The sequence below is a fragment of the Temnothorax nylanderi genome, unplaced genomic scaffold (genome assembly GCF_030848795.1).
Source record: "Temnothorax nylanderi isolate EJ_2023f unplaced genomic scaffold, tnyl_v1.0 TNYL_tig0250_pilon, whole genome shotgun sequence".
NCBI classification, from domain to species: domain Eukaryota; kingdom Metazoa; phylum Arthropoda; class Insecta; order Hymenoptera; family Formicidae; genus Temnothorax; species Temnothorax nylanderi.
The window spans coordinates 6,553-26,016 of NW_027249312.1; the positions used below are offsets into that span (position 1 = coordinate 6,553).

The following is a 19,464-nucleotide window of genomic DNA, read 5'->3' on the forward strand; positions in this document are numbered from 1 at the left end:
AATCGTTTGTATTTTGTATGAAGAGTTATGAAGTGTGATTAAAAAGGTTTGTGAGTCACCCAGATAATTTTAATTAAATATTTATAAACTCGGTAATTATATATAGCCGAAATATAGATTTTTAGTTATTCATGTTAAAAGAAGAAGGCGCTAGTGTTCCCGAAGGTCCGTCTGCAGTCAGAATTAATATAAACGTTTTAAAAATTATTTTATACTGAAATAAATAAATATACAGGCTATAAGCCTGTATAGCTATAAGCGATAGTTGCTAATTGCGTTCCATCTTGAATTTTTTTTACAGTCGTTTATTAGGATTGCCCTGCTTTTAAATTGAACGCTTTTAAATGTATTATTATTAAACTACTGATATCGATATATTATTAGTAATTTAATATTAAAGCTTGACAGAGTGACGTAAACTAATTCGCTCATAGTATTAACAAGTATTATGCGTTCAAATTCTCGAAAGCTATAGCTTCTTTACTATGCTCTGCTCTCTTTATGTCGATCGATTCGGATAAAAATCTCCGAAGTCTTTCTTTCTCTCGCGATATTCCTGATACATAATCCTAGAGTAAAACTGTACAAAAGCTCTACGAAAGTGGCGATATTTTTCAAGGATCTGGTTCGAGTCTCGGCTCTTGGGGAAGGTGCGCATGTAGAAAGAGTACGTCAAGACAGTTTATCCTGCTAAATGGTTATCAATTCTCTATAAGTTCTGTATTGTTTACACATAAATTATAGAATATCTAAACGTTTCTTTTTTTTCGATGTCCTGCGAAATTGTACAATAGAGTTACAAATAAAATAAAGCCACACTTTACGTATATTCAGTCTTTGCTAATGTTACATAATAACGTGCGAAAGAACTAACAGACTATTTAAGAGGCTATTTAAGAATTTTAATCAAGATACTGGAAGCATAAAACTGTTCAGCTAGCTTTACACAAGATATTGGTCTTCTTCTTTATGAAATCGTCAAATTATGATTATGATACATTTCTACATTATCACCAGCATCGAATCTAATCTTATTTATCGTGATACTCTTGAGAAACTGTTAATCCATTGTCTTAATAAACTCGATCGCGGCGCAGAACTGCGTCCACCAATATTGTTCCTCTCCCTCCAATCGATTCCCGTAAAAGCTGTCTACATATTGAACAGTCGATACAACGACGGCGGATTAGTCTGAAATTAAGCACACGTTAACAATCACTCTTCTTGCTAAAATCACATATTCTCTTTTCAATCGCATACCTTGATTATGACATAGACCAGCACGGGAGTCAGATCGTCGGCAGCAGGTATGCCTCTTTCCGACGCCATGGAGAGGAGATTCATGATGGTAGTCGCGCAACGAAATACACACTGCAACTTATCCCTAGGAGTCTTATACGCCGATATCACAGCCAATTCAGCCTGCGCCCATGACCAGGAACATTCGTAATGATAAACATTTGGAATGCGTAGGTCCTTGTGATTTGGAGTTACGACTTTCGCCAACTTTTTTATGTGATCCTGAAGAAGCTGGTCCCTATATACATCTCCATCTTCATTTAGATAGAGCGCATTGTGGTATACCCGTGCCATGACGGTTCTTTCCACCACAACTCTCGCCAAATCTAACTGGTTGGCGCTCGCCGCTGAAAGTAAGAAGTAAGTTCAGACGTCTCTGAGCACTCCGCTAAGATCAATTGCGAGATAAATAATTATATTCATGTACATTGCCAGATCGGATCGTTGTCCATTTCCGCGTGGACCTTTCCTAGAAAATTATCCACGAGATCCTGTTTCTCGTCAGCTAGCGTAAGCTTTTTAAACTCTTCGCAGAAACGCAGGAGGAAAGCCTCCTTTTTTTCCAAAAATACCCTCACACAAACGGATACAAGATGATTATTGATAGCATCCTGATCGCACTTAACTCGCACGCATAATCTGGAAAATATTATTATTAAACGATTAACATCTTACATTTAAACATATTTTACATTTACTTATACATTACATACAAAGATGATATTTATATATAAACAGTACCTATCTAAGTGAGCTAATGTCGACAGCAATCCTTGACGACATCTGATTAAATATGCGATATAAGGAGATCGTTTTTGATAATCCTCTCGAAGTGATTTGAAGAGCTTTCTACATCCATTGTCATTAAATAGACGCACGCAACGTAAAGTTTCATGAAGATGAGCTATTAATGCCCTATCCTGCAGGTTTATAGCTTCTGCCAATTGTAGTTGTAAAAACGCAACCAGTTCGTTTTCTTTCTGCGACCAACAATGTCTCTGTAATAAAATTTTATATGCCAATATTTGAACATTAAGTAATTAAGTAATCCATAAAAAAATCACACTTTGTTTTGTACGCCATGATTAAAAAATAATACAATAAATACCTCTGAAGTATTCCATGGAATGTGTTGAAGGTCAGCAGTGCTAAGTACTAAGTACTATACGTAATTTTCTTTTAGCATCCGCAAAAGCATAAGAGAGTTCTACATTATTCGGATCGATTGAAAGTCTTTCGTCTTCCACCTCTTTTGTACGGGACTGATTGCTTTCGACCGAGGCTGTATCGCTAGCTGCGCTTGGCTTTCTTCTGTATTTCGCTAATATATCATCGGTAGTATCTGAAATTAATCAAAAGAACAATTTATTACTGTCTAAAACTTGCAGGAAAACTTTTCCTTTTTTTTAGCATTACTTTCCGATTTATCTTCGATTCGATTCTACAGAACTATTAAAACAGAAACCGTTTATATTGTAACAAAATAATATACGATAATTGTTAATAGTTATTTATTAATATCTTACCGCCCGCGACATTACCGGATGATGTTACATCTTCCAACATAATCTTGCGTAATCTGTGCCTGCACACATCGACGCCGTCGCCACCAGCTTCTCGATCGAAACATCTGTCGTCCGTCACGCGGATTGCTTTACCTCTACGATTTCTCAATGACAATTTTAATTTACCAGGAGCATTCTCTGGACTTAGCTTGGCTTCAGTTTTGCCGTTTGCTATGACAGAACCCGTCTGCTGATGTTCCCCATCAAGCCTCACATTCTCTTCCTCCGCCTGAGTCTCCATTCGCGCGAAGAACACGTTGATCATCTGCGTGAGAGTCGCATGGGCTGTTGTTTGATTCATCAGGTTGCGCGATGCCAAGTAAACGTTGTAAACAGTACGAATTGTTAACAATACCGTACCCTCGTGTATCTCCACATGCTGGCTTGTCATTACAGTCAGCAAAGCTTTAATAATCTGCAGCTGCACACCCTCATCGGTCTGTAGACCGGTGAAGCAACCGCAAATTGTCTCGACAATGCGCACAATCAGCAGCTTGTTAGGCTCCGTTGAATCAGGCACATTGCCAGTGAGATGGCCATATGCGATTAACTTCTGCAGGCAGTCCAGTGCTGTGTCATCACAATCCGCGGTGACTTGCTCTGACATGCTAACTCAAATGGCAAGAAGTACTTCTCAGCGGTAATGACATTTGAGTCGCTCTTGGGCTATGGCAGGGCGTTTGAGATAACCTCTTCACCCTGCACAACTGGTACATCTTTGATCTCGTTACGGAGGTCCTCTGCAAGATGGAAATATATGAGTGACAAACTTAATTAGCAACTATCGCTTATAGCTACAGGCTTATTATAGCCTGTATATTTATTTATTTCAGTATAAAATAATTTTTAAAACGTTTATATTAATTCTGACTGCAGACGGACCTTCGGGAACACTAGCGCCTTCTTCTTTTAACATGAATAACTAAAAATCTATATTTCGGCTATATATAATTACCGAGTTTATAAATATTTAATTAAAATTATCTGGGTGACTCACAAACCTTTTTAATCACACTTCATAACTCTTCATACAAAATACAAACGATTCCATATAAAAACTTTTATTAATTTATCTATTTCGGCTAAATGCATGGTGTAAAAATAAATAATTAATTACAATTAAACGAATGACTCACAAACCTTTTCAATTGCACTTCAAAAGTCTTCATACAAAATACAAACGATTTCATATAGAGATTCTTTAAAAAGACGTTCATTTCCGGCTAAATACATACGAATGATTTTCTGCCGATGTTAAGGCCCGTATTCATAGCCAGTTTTACAGATGTTAGCCTTAAATTGATAGAAATAAACCTTAAGTCGTAGGCAAATAAACCAATCTTCGATTACTTTAATGTGAGATAATTTTTCGTTTTTTTTCGTTTTTAAGACTAATAATAAACCAACAAACGCTAAAATTAGACCAACAATCATCAGCAAACAATTACGCATCGATTAGGCTTTTTTTAAATTAAAAATAAAATTTTTCCGGCTAACTTAAGGCTAATTTTTCTTTTTTAATTTAAAAAACAATTAAGAACCAACAAACGTTGTAATTAGGCCAACAATCACCAACAAACGACCAACAAACGATTAAAAAAAAAAAAATTAATAAAGTCGAAGTTGACCGGCTAAGTTACGGGAGGTCATATGTCTCTCTACCGTGCGTCCGTGTGAGCAATTCAGTGGTGTGTGTACGTGTACGGACATACACCACTTCATAGAACCTGAAATTAGTTGGTAACACTGAAACCGGAGTTTCGCGTTGTCACCACGCGAGGTCTCCAATATCAGTTCGGCCTTTGCTTTAGTTGACAGAGTTGACATTACCGACGTCGAGGAAGTTCGGCCTTAGCTTTAGGGCCTGAGCAGAATAGCTGACTTATAATTTTAAGACAGTGTTTTATGCTTTAGATCTTTGTTTTTAGCAACGCACAATACTGTCTTATGTCTCAAGTCTTACAATGTTGACACTTTGTACACTCGTTTAAGACTTGAGACACAAGACAGTATTGTGCGTTGCTAAAAACAAAGATTTAAAGCATAAAACACTGTCTTGAAATGTCTCAAGTCTTAAGCTAATCTGTACAAAGTGTCAACATTGTAAGACTTGAGACATAAGACAGTATTGTGCGTTGCTAAAAACAAAGATTTAAAGCATAAAACACTGTCTTAAAATTATAAGTCAGCTATTCTGCTCAGGCCCTTAGCATCCCCTTAAGACGGTCTTGAAATAAGAACCGACTATGAATACCGGCCCATGACTCGAATAATAGCCGTATTCATATAGTCCTTCCTTGAGGAATAAGGATTCCTTGTTCCTTAATTATTTATAGTTATTCTACATTTCATTAACCTTCCTTGAAGTGTAGAATGAGGAACAAGGAATCCTTACTCAAGGAAGGACTATGGCCGGTATTCATAGTTATTTAAGACCGTCTTAAGGGGATGCTGGAGCCGTCTGTATTACCGGCATTTTGTTGTCGGCACGTAGCGTCGTTAATATTTGACAGAATTAAAAATCCTTCTCCAGAATTGCAGTAGATACATTAATGATTCAGGGGAACTCCGATTTTATATAGAAAACAAGAAAAAATTACGGAAGTACAGATTTCCTTATCTACTTTTATCCCAATATAGCGTCTCGAGTAGCGGCGAGCTGTCAGCTCGTCACAAGATGTATTTCATAAGAGATATACCATTGGTACGAACGCGAAAACAAGTTCCCCTGAATTGCACAACAATAAAAACATCGATAAACCCCCCAAATCAAGATTTGGAAGCGTAATATAAAAGTATAATGTCGAGGTGTATCGTGCGTATGTGTGCGTGCAATGTAGCGTGCTATCCTTGTCTATATCTTTGTCTATACAAGGACAGATATAGTCGGTGAGCACTTCTTTATCGACGCTGATCGAGTTCGCCTGCGGCTCCAGCATCCCCTTAAGTTCAATCTTAAGATGTCATGAACCAATCACAGAGCCGTATTAGCGTCTTAAAGGTGCCATTTCACGTTGACGCTCGACGCTCATTTTCAGCGAGCAAAAATCTTCAAATATAATATATTTTATTTATGTATATATATAAATTTACTTATATAATATAAATAAGTAAAAAATATTATTTCTAGGGTCATGTGGTTTCGCTTTGACGCTAGCGTCAAGAAATAAAGCTGAATTTACTCAACATCCAGCGTTGACGCTGAATCGTCGTTGATCGTCTCAGTACAATCAAAAATAGGCTTCGAAATACGTAAAATATTAATTATTTTCAAGTAATATCTTTAAGTAATAATATTTTACGAATATATATATATAAATAAAAAATATTAATACCGGCCTATGAATACGGCTATAAGGCTCGAACCCTCTTAGGACGCACCACCGGGTTTCTAGATCTTGACGACTTCTCGGCGAAATCTATTGTATAGATTGTAGGTTTGCCGGGCAGCAGAGACTGAAGGTTATATGACACAGTATAAAAGTATAGGCAATAGGAACAAGGAACAACCAAAATATCGTTAATTACCTAAAAATTTGGAATGCTATGATTATATAGTTGACAACAGAGGCAATAGGCACAGAATTTCCAACGTGACGGGAACTCTGTGTCTATTATTGCTTACGTCACTGTTTATTCTGCATTTATACATGATTTCTTATTTCTATTCCCTGTTCCTATTGTCTGTACTTTTGTATTGTGTCATAGCCCTGACAAAGGACATTTTGTTCATAGAGAACTCGATTGCAAGGAAAACTTAATTATATTATGAAACTATTATTAACGAATTTGCATCACATATAAGGCTCGTAAGTTACATTGTAAGATAATTGATATTTTTTAAATATTTATTGTTCTTTTTTTTATTAAAGGTATTTGGCAGGGGAGGGGGGCGCAAAATGTTGAACTCGCAACATTTTACGCCCCTCTTCCCCTGCCAAATGCCCTGCCCTGGGCGTAACGTAGGCTATATATATAGTTATTCAAAATAACATTGCTTAATTCTTTTATAATTGGGTGCGATCCACTAGACGCTTCAATTGCTTCAGAGCATCATTTTGTCCTTGTTTAACATTTGATAAACAACAAGGATGAAACGTTTCCAAGAACCGAAGCGTTTGAAGCACCAAGTGGATCGCACTCAATATCTATAATATCAGCCTCTGATAATATTTATGCTGGGTCTACAATGCGAGTCGCAAAGTCGTGAGTCGCAAGAATTGACCAATCACAGTCGAATTTGAGGAGAATAATCGACTGTGATTGGTCAATTCTTGCGACTCACGACTTTGCGACTCGCATTGTAGACCCAGCATTAGCGATACTTGGTCCGAAGATAACTTTCTTACGAATTACGGATTCGTAATAACAAGATTTCTCATAAAATAAGTTACATAGATTCGTGAATTTTTTTTTTATATACTCTTTATATAATAATGCAGTCCGCTACAGAGCCCGATTTTGCATTTTTGCTCTTAAAAATTTATAATAAATAAAATACGGACTCGCAGCCACTCGCAGCTAACCCAACCCGACAGAGGTCTCCACCGTGTCTCCTGCCGACCCTTAAGCCTTGTGTACACGATACTGGAAATCGGTCCGAGTTTCGGTTTAAGCCAATGAAACTGCTGCTTTTCTGTAAGAGCTGCAAGTTGATTGGCTTAAGCCTTGTGTACACGATACTAGAAATCGGTCCGAGTTTCGGTTTAAGCCAATGAAACTGCTGCTTTTCTGTAAGAACTGCTAGTTGATTGGTTTAAACCGAAACTCGGACCGATTTCTAGTATCATGTACACAAGGCTTTAAACCGAAACTCGGACCGATTTCTAGTATCGTGTACACAAGGCTTTATAGCCTAATGAGTGTAATTGTATTCATTTCTTCAAAAATGCACTTATTAAATACTTAATTTTCTTCAATGAAAATAATTCAATTTGAAATTGAATTCTCCATTCCGATCGACAGGCGTAGAATCCTGACTCTAGACAGGCGGCGTTTATGGCGTCTCGTTAGTTTGCGTTAAAAAAAACCAAAGTTTCATGCATGTGGATGAAACAGTTTTTCGTATTTATTATTTAAAACAACGTTTCTTTATGCACAGCTCGGCTCTACGAATTTTCAGACGGTGCGTACGATTAATTTGTTATCGCTCGACACGTGTCATGTTTCACGCGAATTCTTAGGTTAACGTAGCATAACCTAACCTTCAAATCTACTTGACGTTTGACTTTCGTTATATAAAAAGGGTTTGACACTTTACATAAACAATGTATGTTGTGTGCGAGTAATAACGCGAAATAAGTATACTTATAATAATGATAATAAGACGTAATTGTAATGAACATAAATCAGCATGAACAAAATATTATTTCTCTTTTAGCGTTTATATAAATATATAAAAGATTTAGTATATATTAATTTGTTAATAATCTTTAATATTAATATCTTAATTAATATAATATTAATTTTAATATAATTTTATAATACTTTGCACAAATAACATTGTGTATTGTAAATAACAGTAAAAACAATGTATTGTAACATACGGAAATTTGACGTCATAATTTTGCAATATGGTAATTGCGTATAATAATTTATTACATATTTTACTGCCGATTTATTTATTTATTCATATGTATCTCAGATTTCACGATCCGAAATTGCTACGCACTGCAGCTGAGGTAAGGACTTCTATAGATTCACTGTTTATCAGACACAAAGTGCAAACAGCAATGTTGGATGACGAAAAGTTAAGAGACTTGGATATTCCGGTGCAGGAAGAAGTTAATCTCCTATCATGGTTACGCACTGTGGCTCCTGCTTTTCCAGTGAATGGCTCAAAAGTAAGATAATAATTACGCACTCTTGATTATGGACATATTTTGTTTTAATAAGAATGATTTTCCCAATCCAGATCACTATAATCCACAAGCCACAGGTGTTTTATAGCACTTTGTTAGAAAAATGCAGACGTGCCAAAAAGAGAATCACGTTTGCCTCTCTGTACTTGGGTACTGGCACCTTAGAGACTGAGCTGGTGGGTATAATAGAAATTGTAGCATTTATAATAGAAAACCTGGCAAGATAATTATTTCGAATAACAAATTAGCAATAATTAACTGCAAAAGTTACAAGAAAAAGATATGAAGAGAGGATTGAGATTGAGAAATAAAATGTAGTTAATTTTCCAATTTTCAAAATCGATTTTTTTGAGAAACGAAGTTATGTTTCTTTCCACAGGTAAACGTGATAGAACAAGCAATGAGCACGAATGGCGGCAATGTGCAAGTGCGGATCCTGCTGGACTATATGAGAGCTTCCCGGGGCAAGCAGAATTCCCGAAAGATGCTGCAGCCGTTGCTTAAAGGCAAATGTAGAGATCATTGCAAGATCTTCCTCTATCATACGCCGAAATTACGCGGCGTGATGAAAGCGGCAATTCCGGATCGTTTTAATGAGCTCATCGGTTTGCAACATATGAAGCTATATATGATCGACAATGACTTGATCATTAGCGGGTAAGCTCATAACTACGATTGCTATATAATTAATTAAGAAAAAAAATGTCAGAATTTATATTAAAATTAACAGCCGATATGAAAGGAAGAAAGGTTAATATTAAAAATATTTAATAATAAAGCCATTTGAATAGCTCTGTGCTAAATATGAGATATATAGTATATAATAATAAAAGAAATAAGACCATTTTGATATACAATCAATCAATATCGAATAAGCCATTTACAGTCCGAGCTTGGATCTTAGTAGCATCAAAAGTTAAATCGAATCGATTTAATTAGGGGGAGGAAGAGGATTTTATTACTCCAACGGGAGCTGTGTTAAGTCTGACAAATTCGTCGGTGCGCAGTTTACTAAGGTTGGAAAAAATATATGTGTAATACATAAAAAAATATTATTAGGCTACTAAAATCCAAGCTCAGACCGTAAATGGCTTATTCGATATTGATTGATTATACAGTATATATTTACAAAATATATAACATATTTATAAAAATATATTAAACAATTATTTTATGTTAGAGCGAACCTCAGCAATGATTACTTCATAAACCGACAGGATCGGTACTTCGTTATAGAAGATTGCGAGGAACTTTGCGATTTCTATAATAAATTGATTGAGAAAGTGATGGAATTTAGCTTCTTGTTACAACCGGATGGCAATACGAGCTTGAATCCTGCTGTGAATTGCCATCCTTATAAAGGATCCGGGAAAGTCTTTACCCAAGAAGCAGCATCCAAGATACAAACATTCTTACAGAATGAAATAAAAAAGAATGCTGATCTCGACAAAAGTATACCGATAACTATTCTATATAAATTTTATTCAAAGCAAGAATATTCAAAAATATTTCACCAGCTAGATTGTTACTTCAAACTCACAAATTATATTATTTAATCTTTAATTATTATAGACGCAGACACGTGGATATTTCCGTTAGTACAAATGGGTCAACTGAATATTTATCACGATAGCGAAGTAACATTGAAACTCTTACAAACTGCTCCAGCGGGAGCCACGCTCAAACTAGGAACTGGTTATTTCAATCTGACTTTCGACTACAGTCAAGCTGTGCTTAGAGATTGTCGAGCAACGTGTCACTTCTTGACAGCGCATCCCACTACCAATGGCTTCTTTAGTACGTCTTTCTTGTTCCAAACGTTTGGATTGCACAAACTAAAATTTATATAAGATCATTTATTGCGTCTTTTTTGCATGATTATATTTTTCTTATCAAAAATCTGGATAAATAATTCTAGAAGCTAATAACTATTTATTATTAAAATTATCTTGCTTTTAAGATGCCAAAGGAATTGCCGGAGAGATACCAGCAGCGTATACCAGAATAGAAGAATCCTTTTACAATCTATGTGAGAGAATGAATCAGCAAAAGAGGGTAACATTATGGGAATTTGCTAAACCAGGTTGGACGTATCATGCCAAAGGTCTCTGGTACACTTTGCCAGATCAGCAAAAGCCTTCGTTGACTCTCATAGGCTCACCAAACTTTGGTAAAAATAAATTCTTATTATCTTGGATTCTAATCTTAGATAATGAGATTGCAATAATCTCTCAAGGATTTTTAGCACGACTAAATTAAAATATGGATGATTTAGGTTATAGATCGGTGAACAGGGATCTCGAAACACAAATAGCTGTAGTGACAAGAAATAAAAAGTTACAAAATGCATTGCACGAGGAGCAGGCACGATTGTTTTCCTGTGCTAAACCTGTTACGAGGAAGACTTTCTCGCAGCAAGATAGAATACCATCGGCTTGGGTATGCGCGGTTGTACTCTTCTTTCGCTATTATTTTTGAAACCGAAACACGAAAAGGCAAATCTCATATTCTAAACTTATTTAATTTTAACTGTAACATATTGTACAGTAAGTACAGGATTCCGCTTTAATATTTAATTGATCCACGAATATAAAATCGTTCCCAATGAATTTTTACCCTTATGTTAGACATTTTTTCATTGTATAGGATTTCTCGTTATTTTTACTTTTTAGATTAAAACAATTTTTTTTATAAAAGCTTCGTTTATGTCATTTTTCTATGCAAAGAATAAAATTGTTGGGCTATATGAGATATAAAGAGGATTAGATCTGGATCTTGGGATTCTGGATTCTAGAATTTTATATATATATATATATATATATATATATATATATATAAATTCTGAGAGTAATAGAAACTAATCTTCATTTTGTAAGTAATAAATTAGGCTGCATCCCCATGGAGAAAGAAATAATAGAACGGAATTATATAAAACAGAATCACTTTGATTGGTTAATCTCCAGGTAGAGGCTCTCTAGGTGGGATACTAGCCAATCAGAGTAATTCCGTTTTAATTCCGTTCCGCTATTTCTTTCTCCATGGGGATGCAGCCTTGGCATTTTATTCTGTAAGTTTGCCGGCAGAAGTTGTAAAATCAGTGACGCAATTGTTTTTTAGGCTATCCTGTAAGGTATGTGATAAAATTTAATATTGCTACGATGTCGACGTTTCTTGCGCAGTATCGAATATGTAAAAATTGTTTTGATCCGGGTAAAGTAGTAATGACAGCAATAGCGATAGTAATAATAATAGTAGTAGTAACAGTAATACAAGATTGATTGTCTGTTACCACTCATAGTTGAGATAATTGCAGCGATATTCAATTGCTGCAACGACAAATATCGCGACACTTTGCAGATGGGAACAGACCGCTATTTCACACTTAGAGATTTCCAAGATTTGGCAACCGGCGCGGCGATTAACAATTGCCCAAGGAAGAGAGTTTATTTGTCGTCGACTACGAACGTTTCCTCTTTGACAAAAAATTCAACAACTTCTTCCTCCACATTCTTCGAATCTGAGTCCAATTCGTCAGTATCAATATCTGAAAGTGCACGCACATGACAATTAATCTCTCAATTCATATCAGAAATATTGCTTATTTTCAATTTTAATGATGCAGCAATAAAAACTTCCTAGTTCAATGTGTTCATAAAGTAGGAAAGTGTATGGATGGCACATACACTTTCAATACTATAGACAACTCGAGATATATATGTATATAGTACCAGATAGTACTTACTGCAACGTAACTCTAGACGACGCTTCTTCTGATTGTTCCACTCTTCGATACGTTTCGTACGATACTCTTCGAATGCCTTCATCAGCAAGCAACGTTTCTCGATTAATTCCTAGAAAATTAATCACTCGTTAAAGTAAATCACAATCACAGACCCATAAGAATCTTAGAAGAAACATTTTGTATTCTCATATATTATTTTTTGCTACTTCACAACCTTTGCATGCAAAAATTGAAGTTTGTAATATACTGGAATACTTGAAAAACATTACTAGAAAACTATTTTTAATATCAGATATTTAATACATCTTATTAAATGAAAATGCACCTTTGAAGCACGCGTCAGCCGCATGCGATCTTTGCTCTCGAACTGCGCCGAGTACTTCTTCAAATTCTTCTTTATCTCCTTAATCTGCTCCGCGGTGAGCAGAGTCGGAGGTCGCGGCCGCCACAACAGCTGGTTGAACGCGTTCAAGTTGACTCTCTTTAGAATACGGCCCTGGAACGTCCATATCCAATAACCATTATCAACGCTGGTCTTCCAACTGGACACTGCCGTGACGACATATCTAAAATTAATCGAAACGAAGAGAAAGTTAACTTCTTGTTATTGCTTCTATGCTTAGCTTTTCGTATTATACGACTGCTTCAAGCTTTTGAATCTACCTGCCAGTCGGGTCCCATTCCACGTCCGAGGTTTGATAATGATCAGTGGAATTCATAATGGTGAAATCATTCGTGTCGATGAATTCCAGAGCACCAGCCATTGTTGTCAGGCCAGCGAGGACAATAAATTGACCCGACGGCGACCAAAACAGATGATTACAAGCCTTCTTCTCCAATCTTTCTGTTGAAAAAATGCAGTTTACGAACGTTAAACTTGAATCAACGAAACAAAAACTCGCGAGTTATTAATTTAATCACATAAAAAAAAATTAAAAGTAGAGTTTCCATTATATGTAATTACTTACTGAGAAGGGCAGGTTGATGGCCATATCGCACTTCGTAGAAGCTGACATTCACGGTGGGTATTTCTCCGTGAATAATGGCGAATTTGCTGCCAACTGGCTCCCACGCGAAAGCGTGAATCGGTTCCTTTATCTCCACACTATCCACAGGAATTTGTTTCTCCCTCATGTGGAAGATTTCAAAGTTGTATGACATACCCTGTAATGTAAAATATGAATAATTTTTAATAGCAATTATATTTTAATAATAACGACTACTGAAAACTCTTTTGTTTTTGAAAATCTAAAAATCAAAACTTGCCAAATAATACTAAAATTGTACATAATTCTAAATATAATTATAGTTATATATAATTTGTACATACTGAATGATAATTAAATGTTATGCTTTATGCGAAAAATCGGCTACATTAGCCAACTCACTGTGTATTTTTGTTCTGTCTTCTCCTTGCGTTTGGCAAAGCGATCAACTTTCACACATAGGTAGTCACCAGATTTTTGCCAAAAGATCTTGCAGTCAGCCACGTTAAACAAATTCTTATTTCTTATTTCATTGCGGCTAAAAGTAAAGTATTATTTTGGTTAAAAATTTCTTTTTATGCCAACAATGTGGATATGATTCAAGGCTAAAGACTTACTTAGGAATTTCGAGCAAAGTTACTCTCGCGGGGACGTCTTTATCTTCTGGCACCCAATAAGCAAGAACGTTATCCGTTGGAGACCAACTAAAATCTCTGATTCCTGGAATCTTGATGCTCTTCTTGTCTAGCAGACCGAACGACTAAGAAATTAAATGTGATGATAGTGACTATAAGTTACAGATTTAAAATAACAGGCAATAATAATGAATAATTAATGTTAAGTATCGTAAATCAAGGAGAATAAATGTGACTATGAGAAATACTCACCGGAGTTTCATAGACACTGAGAACGTCCTCTGCGCCCATGCGCGCTAAATATTTATCGTCATGCGACCAACGGAAGATTGGCCAGACAGAAGATCCATCGGGGAAGAACGATCGCTTTTCCTGACCTGATAGAATGTCCCAAATCACGAGGCGCTTTTGATCCTGTCCGAGATCAGTACGTGGAGTATAGGTGACTAGGTAACGCTCACAAGGCGAGAAATCGATACACTCAACACCTCGCTGGCTGAATCTGGCTTGCTGGGTGAACTGAGGGCCACCCCACAGCGCGACTCCCAGTTTGTGGAATGTGGACAGATATGTACCTAGCGGTGACCATTTCACATATGTCTCTGTCCAACGCTGTAATCAGAGAAAAGTAGTAACAAACTTAACTCATTGCAGCTGCTACATAAAGAATTGCATAATGAAATTTCTGTTAACAAAATCTTTTTTACTCACGTTACGCTCTTCGAGTAGGGTGGGCTCCGGTGCAGAGTTTTGCCAGATTTGAACCGACACACCCGCTCCATTGCCGCAAAGAACACAGAACTGGTCGTAAGCGTCTGGCTCTAACAAATGATAGTGCAAGTCACTAGCAGCTTTAAAGGGCTGAGCCTTCGGTGGTTCCCAGTTCTCTGGGATATCCTCAAACTTCTTGAAATCCGTGAAAAGATTAACCTTGAACGTGTGAGATTTATCGATCTTGTAATTGTTGGCAGACTTGACTGCAGTGAGCGCGTTCAAGTGATTGTTGTATTCCAGAAAAATGTATCTGCCAAAGAGAAAGGAAATATCTCAGAAGCTAATAAACATTCTGCAAGCTATCTCATTAGAGAAATAGCTTTATTTCTTTTTAAATTTAGGCAGGCTGTGGACTAACCCTTTAGTCTTGCCATCGGTCTCATTCATTGGATAGAACTGATTGACTATTGGGCCATATTTTCCCAGTACTTTACTGATAACAGATTGAAGCTTCTCTAATTTGTCAGGCTCTACCCGAGGAACATTATCCACAACAATCACAGACTCCACTCCATCTGTTTCCGAAGGTTTCTGCTTCAAGATATCGCCGAGCAGCTCTGTAAGTTTGTGATACAGACATGTATTCATCGTTACAAAAACTGCTCACTCTCCTACCAATAGATTATCTGTTTTACTTGTATTTTTTAGCATTTTCTCTGGAACGAGACAGACATATATTTGAGAAAATGCTTAAAAATGACTTTAACCAAAAACTTTAATTAACAAACTGCAATTAATTTAACCAGTAAAATTCAAGCAAAATTTCTACATAACTCATCATTTCAAATCTAATCTCTTCTTTTATATGTTAAACGTTAAACAGTAGAGAAATTTATAATTCTACTTACATTTTTTAACAAGACAACTATTATTCGATAAGTTAAATTACTAATCAAGTTAATCAGAGTTCGGTCAAGATGTCACGCTGATACTACGTTTACGCGAGCGTTACTTCTGTAGTAACTTACGATAATGCCTTCGCGTAAACGGGATTTTGTAGTAACTTACGATAATTTACTCCGCGTAAACGGGTGAATTATCATAAGTTACTACAGAAGTAACGCTCGCGTAAACGTAGTATGAGTTATACAACTGTTGTGTTTCCTGAATGCATCCTATCGTTCGGCATTTTTTATAGCGAATTCAATTGGATGTACTCAGTGCGCACTGGTGCATATTAAAGCCGTTGTACACTGATTTAACCTCTAATCTTTAAAGTAAAATGCAAATATCTCAATCGATAAAATGTCTAATATATATTTTACCAAATAACACAATAAAGAATATTAAGGATTTCACGATTTAACTGTTTATTACTAAGTTTTCGCGAGCGTTACTTCTGTAGTAACTTACGATAATTTCTTCGCGTAAACGGGATTTTTCTTCGCGTAAACGGGATTTTGTAGTAACTTGCGATAATTTACTCCGCGTAAACGAGTGACATATCGTAAGTTACTACAGAAGTAACGCTCGCGTAAACGTAGTATATATTAAACATACACCTTATGTTGATTTGTATACAGCTTTAATGTATACCAATGCACTGAGTGCATTCAATTAAATTCGCTATTAAAGATCAAAATTAGGTCTATTTTCTATTGGTAAACTGCACTAATTCAGAGTTTGTCTTTTTTCTTCCAATGTGGAGTAAAAAAAAGCCTGTTCTTTTTAGCTTAAGGTAGTCGTCTCGTCAGGGCATGTATTAGATAAAGTTTTCGATTTCGGATTTTATATCAAATTATATGATCAGCTTTGCAGTCGATTTTTTCTGTGGCTCCTTACCGACTATTTACTCTAGAAAATCGATCTCGAAAATCACAAATTTTGCATTACTTCATACAGACGGCCAGAAAAAGAAGGCTCTATCACGGTTTCAATCACATATTTTCGCATTTTTCGATTAGATGAAGTGAGAAAAAACATTGCTTTTTGTACATTAGATTTCGAAGAATCCGATGCAACCATAAAATATATAGTTTACCGGAGATTTCGCTGCTAGTTTTTTAGTTTATTTGAGTGAAAATGCGGTAATCGAGCAGACATTTTTTGGTCGAGGTTAGGTTGGGAAGACTTGGCAACGCCGCTGGCTAATCACTGTAGTTGCAGGTTATGGGGCTCGTCTTTCTTAGCCGAATTGGATAGTGATTGACACCCCTGTCATACGTTTTGAAACCCTTTCTCAGTAATTGACGTAAAATGCGACGTTGCCAAGTATTTTTCTCACTTGTAACCTTTCTCGACGACTCGCATGATCAGCTGATCAAAACGGAGTCAAATGAGAAAAATCACAGAATTTGGAAAAAGTAACATACTTTGTCACGTATGAAATTTTACACCATAATTCATAAAATTATTTTTCCCTTAGCAAAAATTGCCTGAAATATATTTCTGAACGTGAAAACCTACAAACAGTCACATGACTAGCACGTAGCGAGACGACTACCTTAACTTCTTGCACGGTTTATCTTTTCTCTTTTTCTTTTCACGTTGGAGAGAAAAAGAGAAAAGATGAACCGTGCAAGAAGTTTAGCTAAATAGAACAGGCCTAAAGATAAACTCTGAACTAGTACAATCAGTTCAGCAATAGAAAACAGACCCATTGTGACTATCAAGCAGACATCATTTGGCGATTTTTGGCGCGACTCTGGTATAAGGAACCAAAGGGTACCAAACTGCACCAGAACCAATAGCAACTACCGATAGCAACTTTTGTATGTACCAAACCATACCAAACGATCGCTAAAAATCGCCTATTGTGGCGATACATGGCGCGTCTAAAATTGAAATGACGTGTACAGTAAGGGCCAAAGCACATATGACAGTCGTAGTCGTGGACGTTAAAGCGGGGAGCACACACTTCTGCACAACGCATAATGCGTAAACATAAGAAAATTGATTGGTCTATTTCCTTATGCACATGTGTATGGACCAATCAATTTTCTTATGCTTACGCATTATGCGTTGTGCAGAAGTGTGTGCTCCCCGCTTAAGTAACGCACAAGCTTTGGTGTATCCTGATCTGTCAGGTCGGGGACTACGACTGTCGTATATCGCTACGCCATGTTATGCCCGATCTACAATAGCTGTAGTAAGCTGTAGTAAGCCTCAAGATGTAAGAAATTGACCAATCACAGTCGATTATTCTCCTCACATTCGCCTGTAATTGGTCAATTTCTTACATCTTGAGGCTTACTACAGCTATTGTAGATCGGGCATTTTATGTGCTTTGGCTCTAAAGCCCCTTGCACAATGCCAGGCAACAGGCAATAGGAACAGGAAATAACCAAAAAATCGTTAATTACAACCTAAAAAATTCGAATGCTATGATTGGTTAGCAACAGGCAATAGGCACAAAATTTCCGTGACGGAAACTCTGTGTCTATTGCCTGTGTCACTGTTTATTCTGCATTTATACATGATTTCTGATTTCTATTCCCTGTTCCTATTGCCTGTTGCCTGGCATTGTGCAAGGGGCCTCAAATCAACGACAAATACGTTGCAACCCTCTGATCGATGCAATCCGGCGCGATGGATCACATCACGCGCAGACTCGAAAAAAAAGTCGTAAGGGGGCAGGCCAAACCAGATTTTCTCATAACGCATAATGCATAAGCATAAGAAAATTGATTGGTCCATATACCATACATGTGCATAAGGAAATAGACCAATACATTTTCTTATGCTTATGCATTATACGTTATGCAAAAGTATGTGCTTAGGCTTGACCGTTTGCAGAACAGCTCGTGCGACAGTATGTGATACCGATTTTCCATCATGTCGTTCTGCAAACCGGAAGTACTTGAGAAAGCATTGCACTCGCGAAATCGCTGCAAACGGCCAATTTCCGAAGGTGAAATCACACGCGTCGCATTGTGAAGCGCGCGTTTAATCACATATGCGGAGGATTTACTTGTAACGAGATTCTCGAAAAGGTGTAACGTGTCCCGCACCGGGACGAGATTGAGGGGGGGGGGGGTGGAAGAGAAAGCTAATGGATACTTGCCCTCATCGGTGATATCATCGACGAAGCCCTCGGGATCGCTGAAGTTGGGCTCCTCATCGTCGTTCATCAGATCGTCGTTGCTCTTGGCAGTCTCGTCGTTCTGCGCTGTTTTCTCTGCCTGGGTCTTCTTCGCCATCTTGGAAATCTCTGGGCATATTCCTCAGCTCGCTCGCGTCCACGCCGCACTGCAGAGCGAGAATTAAAATGGCAGCTAGATTGGGATCAGGGTGCCATTACATGGAGCGCGGAAACGCGGAAGCGCGGAAGACAAAATTTACTAGATTTCCGTCGATCCGTTCATTTGGTTGCCTTTAAAGCCTTGTGTACACGATGCTAGAAATCGGTCCGAGTTTCGGTTTAAGCCAATCAACTTGTAGCTCTTACAGAAAAGCAGCAGTTTTATTGGCTTAAACCGAAACTCGGACCGATTTCTAGTATCGTGTACACAAGGCTTTAGGGCCAATTTCACCAACCACGGTTAGCTTAATAAAGCCCGTGTCACACTACGTATCGCGGACGCGGATTCGGAATGGGATTACGGATCGCGGATCGGATTCAGCCAATCACAGATGAGCCGCTCGTCTACGATTGGCTAGATT

At 37.1% G+C, this 19,464-nt stretch overlaps 4 protein-coding genes across 11 annotated transcripts; 1 reads left to right on the top strand and 3 right to left on the bottom strand.

Moving 5' to 3' along the window:
• Nucleotides 1-1,152: 1,152 nt before the first annotated feature.
• Nucleotides 1,153-2,382, bottom strand: LOC139779928 (GTPase-activating protein and VPS9 domain-containing protein 1-like). The gene is made up of 5 exons (XM_071718449.1): nt 2,378-2,382; nt 2,041-2,082; nt 1,727-1,938; nt 1,261-1,646; nt 1,153-1,191 (listed from the first exon to the last, which is right to left on the bottom strand). The coding sequence occupies exons 1-5, from the start codon at nt 2,380-2,382 to the stop codon at nt 1,153-1,155; spliced, it is 684 nt and encodes a 227-aa protein (XP_071574550.1).
• Nucleotides 2,383-2,407: 25 nt separating this feature from the next.
• LOC139779909 (brefeldin A-inhibited guanine nucleotide-exchange protein 2-like) lies at nt 2,408-4,485 on the bottom strand. 5 transcript variants are annotated; one of them, XM_071718400.1, is made up of 3 exons: nt 4,005-4,485; nt 2,826-3,604; nt 2,408-2,641 (listed from the first exon to the last, which is right to left on the bottom strand). In XM_071718400.1, exons 2-3 carry the CDS (start codon nt 3,469-3,471, stop codon nt 2,448-2,450), a joined length of 840 nt encoding a protein of 279 aa, XP_071574501.1. In that variant the 5' UTR covers nt 3,472-3,604; nt 4,005-4,485; the 3' UTR covers nt 2,408-2,447. The 5 variants fall into 5 exon arrangements, with proteins under 5 accessions (XP_071574501.1, XP_071574499.1, XP_071574502.1 ...); XM_071718398.1 differs by lacking the exon at nt 4,005-4,485 and adding an exon at nt 3,747-3,852; XM_071718401.1 differs by lacking the exon at nt 4,005-4,485 and having other exon boundaries at nt 2,826-3,129; nt 3,225-3,740.
• A 3,211-nt stretch (nt 4,486-7,696) lies between these two features.
• Nucleotides 7,697-11,471, top strand: Pgs1 (Phosphatidylglycerophosphate synthase 1). Of its 4 annotated transcripts, none has more exons than XM_071718451.1 (8): nt 7,697-7,989; nt 8,509-8,707; nt 8,779-8,901; nt 9,105-9,382; nt 9,906-10,177; nt 10,298-10,522; nt 10,686-10,895; nt 11,001-11,471. In XM_071718451.1, the coding sequence occupies exons 1-8, from the start codon at nt 7,904-7,906 to the stop codon at nt 11,201-11,203; spliced, it is 1,596 nt and encodes a 531-aa protein (XP_071574552.1). In that variant the 5' UTR covers nt 7,697-7,903; the 3' UTR covers nt 11,204-11,471. The 4 variants fall into 4 exon arrangements, with proteins under 4 accessions (XP_071574552.1, XP_071574554.1, XP_071574553.1 ...); XM_071718453.1 differs by lacking the exon at nt 7,697-7,989 and adding an exon at nt 8,067-8,133; XM_071718452.1 differs by lacking the exon at nt 7,697-7,989 and adding an exon at nt 8,144-8,440.
• Nucleotides 11,472-11,588: 117 nt separating this feature from the next.
• On the bottom strand, nt 11,589-19,085 carry Eif3b (eukaryotic translation initiation factor 3 subunit B). Its single transcript, XM_071718450.1, has 11 exons — nt 18,866-19,085; nt 15,221-15,419; nt 14,800-15,112; nt 14,341-14,700; nt 14,071-14,213; nt 13,856-13,991; nt 13,436-13,631; nt 13,131-13,311; nt 12,793-13,033; nt 12,468-12,576; nt 11,589-12,269 (listed from the first exon to the last, which is right to left on the bottom strand). The coding sequence occupies exons 1-11, from the start codon at nt 18,999-19,001 to the stop codon at nt 12,169-12,171; spliced, it is 2,115 nt and encodes a 704-aa protein (XP_071574551.1). The 5' UTR covers nt 19,002-19,085; the 3' UTR covers nt 11,589-12,168.
• Nucleotides 19,086-19,464: the final 379 nt, after the last annotated feature.

Bases quoted from the DNA above. Each gene is read 5' to 3' on its own strand.
- LOC139779928 (XM_071718449.1), bottom strand. The intron at 1,647-1,726 runs GTACATGAATAT...TCTTACTTTCAG, and splicing joins CAACGATCCGATCTGGCAAT to CGGCGAGCGCCAACCAGTTA. The intron at 1,192-1,260 runs GTATGCGATTGA...GCTTAATTTCAG, and splicing joins TGGTCTATGTCATAATCAAG to ACTAATCCGCCGTCGTTGTA.
- LOC139779909 (XM_071718400.1), bottom strand. From the start codon at position 3,471: ATGTCAGAGCAAGTCACCGCGGATTGTGATGACACAGCACTGGACTGC. The intron at 2,642-2,825 runs GTAAGATATTAA...GATTAATTTCAG, and splicing joins ATCCGGTAATGTCGCGGGCG to ATACTACCGATGATATATTA.
- Pgs1 (XM_071718451.1), top strand. From the start codon at position 7,904: ATGCATGTGGATGAAACAGTTTTTCGTATTTATTATTTAAAACAACGT. The intron at 10,178-10,297 runs GTATACCGATAA...TAATTATTATAG, and splicing joins GAATGCTGATCTCGACAAAA to ACGCAGACACGTGGATATTT. The intron at 10,896-11,000 runs GTAAAAATAAAT...TGGATGATTTAG, and splicing joins CATAGGCTCACCAAACTTTG to GTTATAGATCGGTGAACAGG.
- Eif3b (XM_071718450.1), bottom strand. From the start codon at position 19,001: ATGGCGAAGAAGACCCAGGCAGAGAAAACAGCGCAGAACGACGAGACT. The intron at 13,034-13,130 runs GTAGATTCAAAA...GATTAATTTTAG, and splicing joins GAATGGGACCCGACTGGCAG to ATATGTCGTCACGGCAGTGT. The intron at 12,577-12,792 runs GTGCATTTTCAT...TTAATTTTCTAG, and splicing joins GGCTGACGCGTGCTTCAAAG to GAATTAATCGAGAAACGTTG.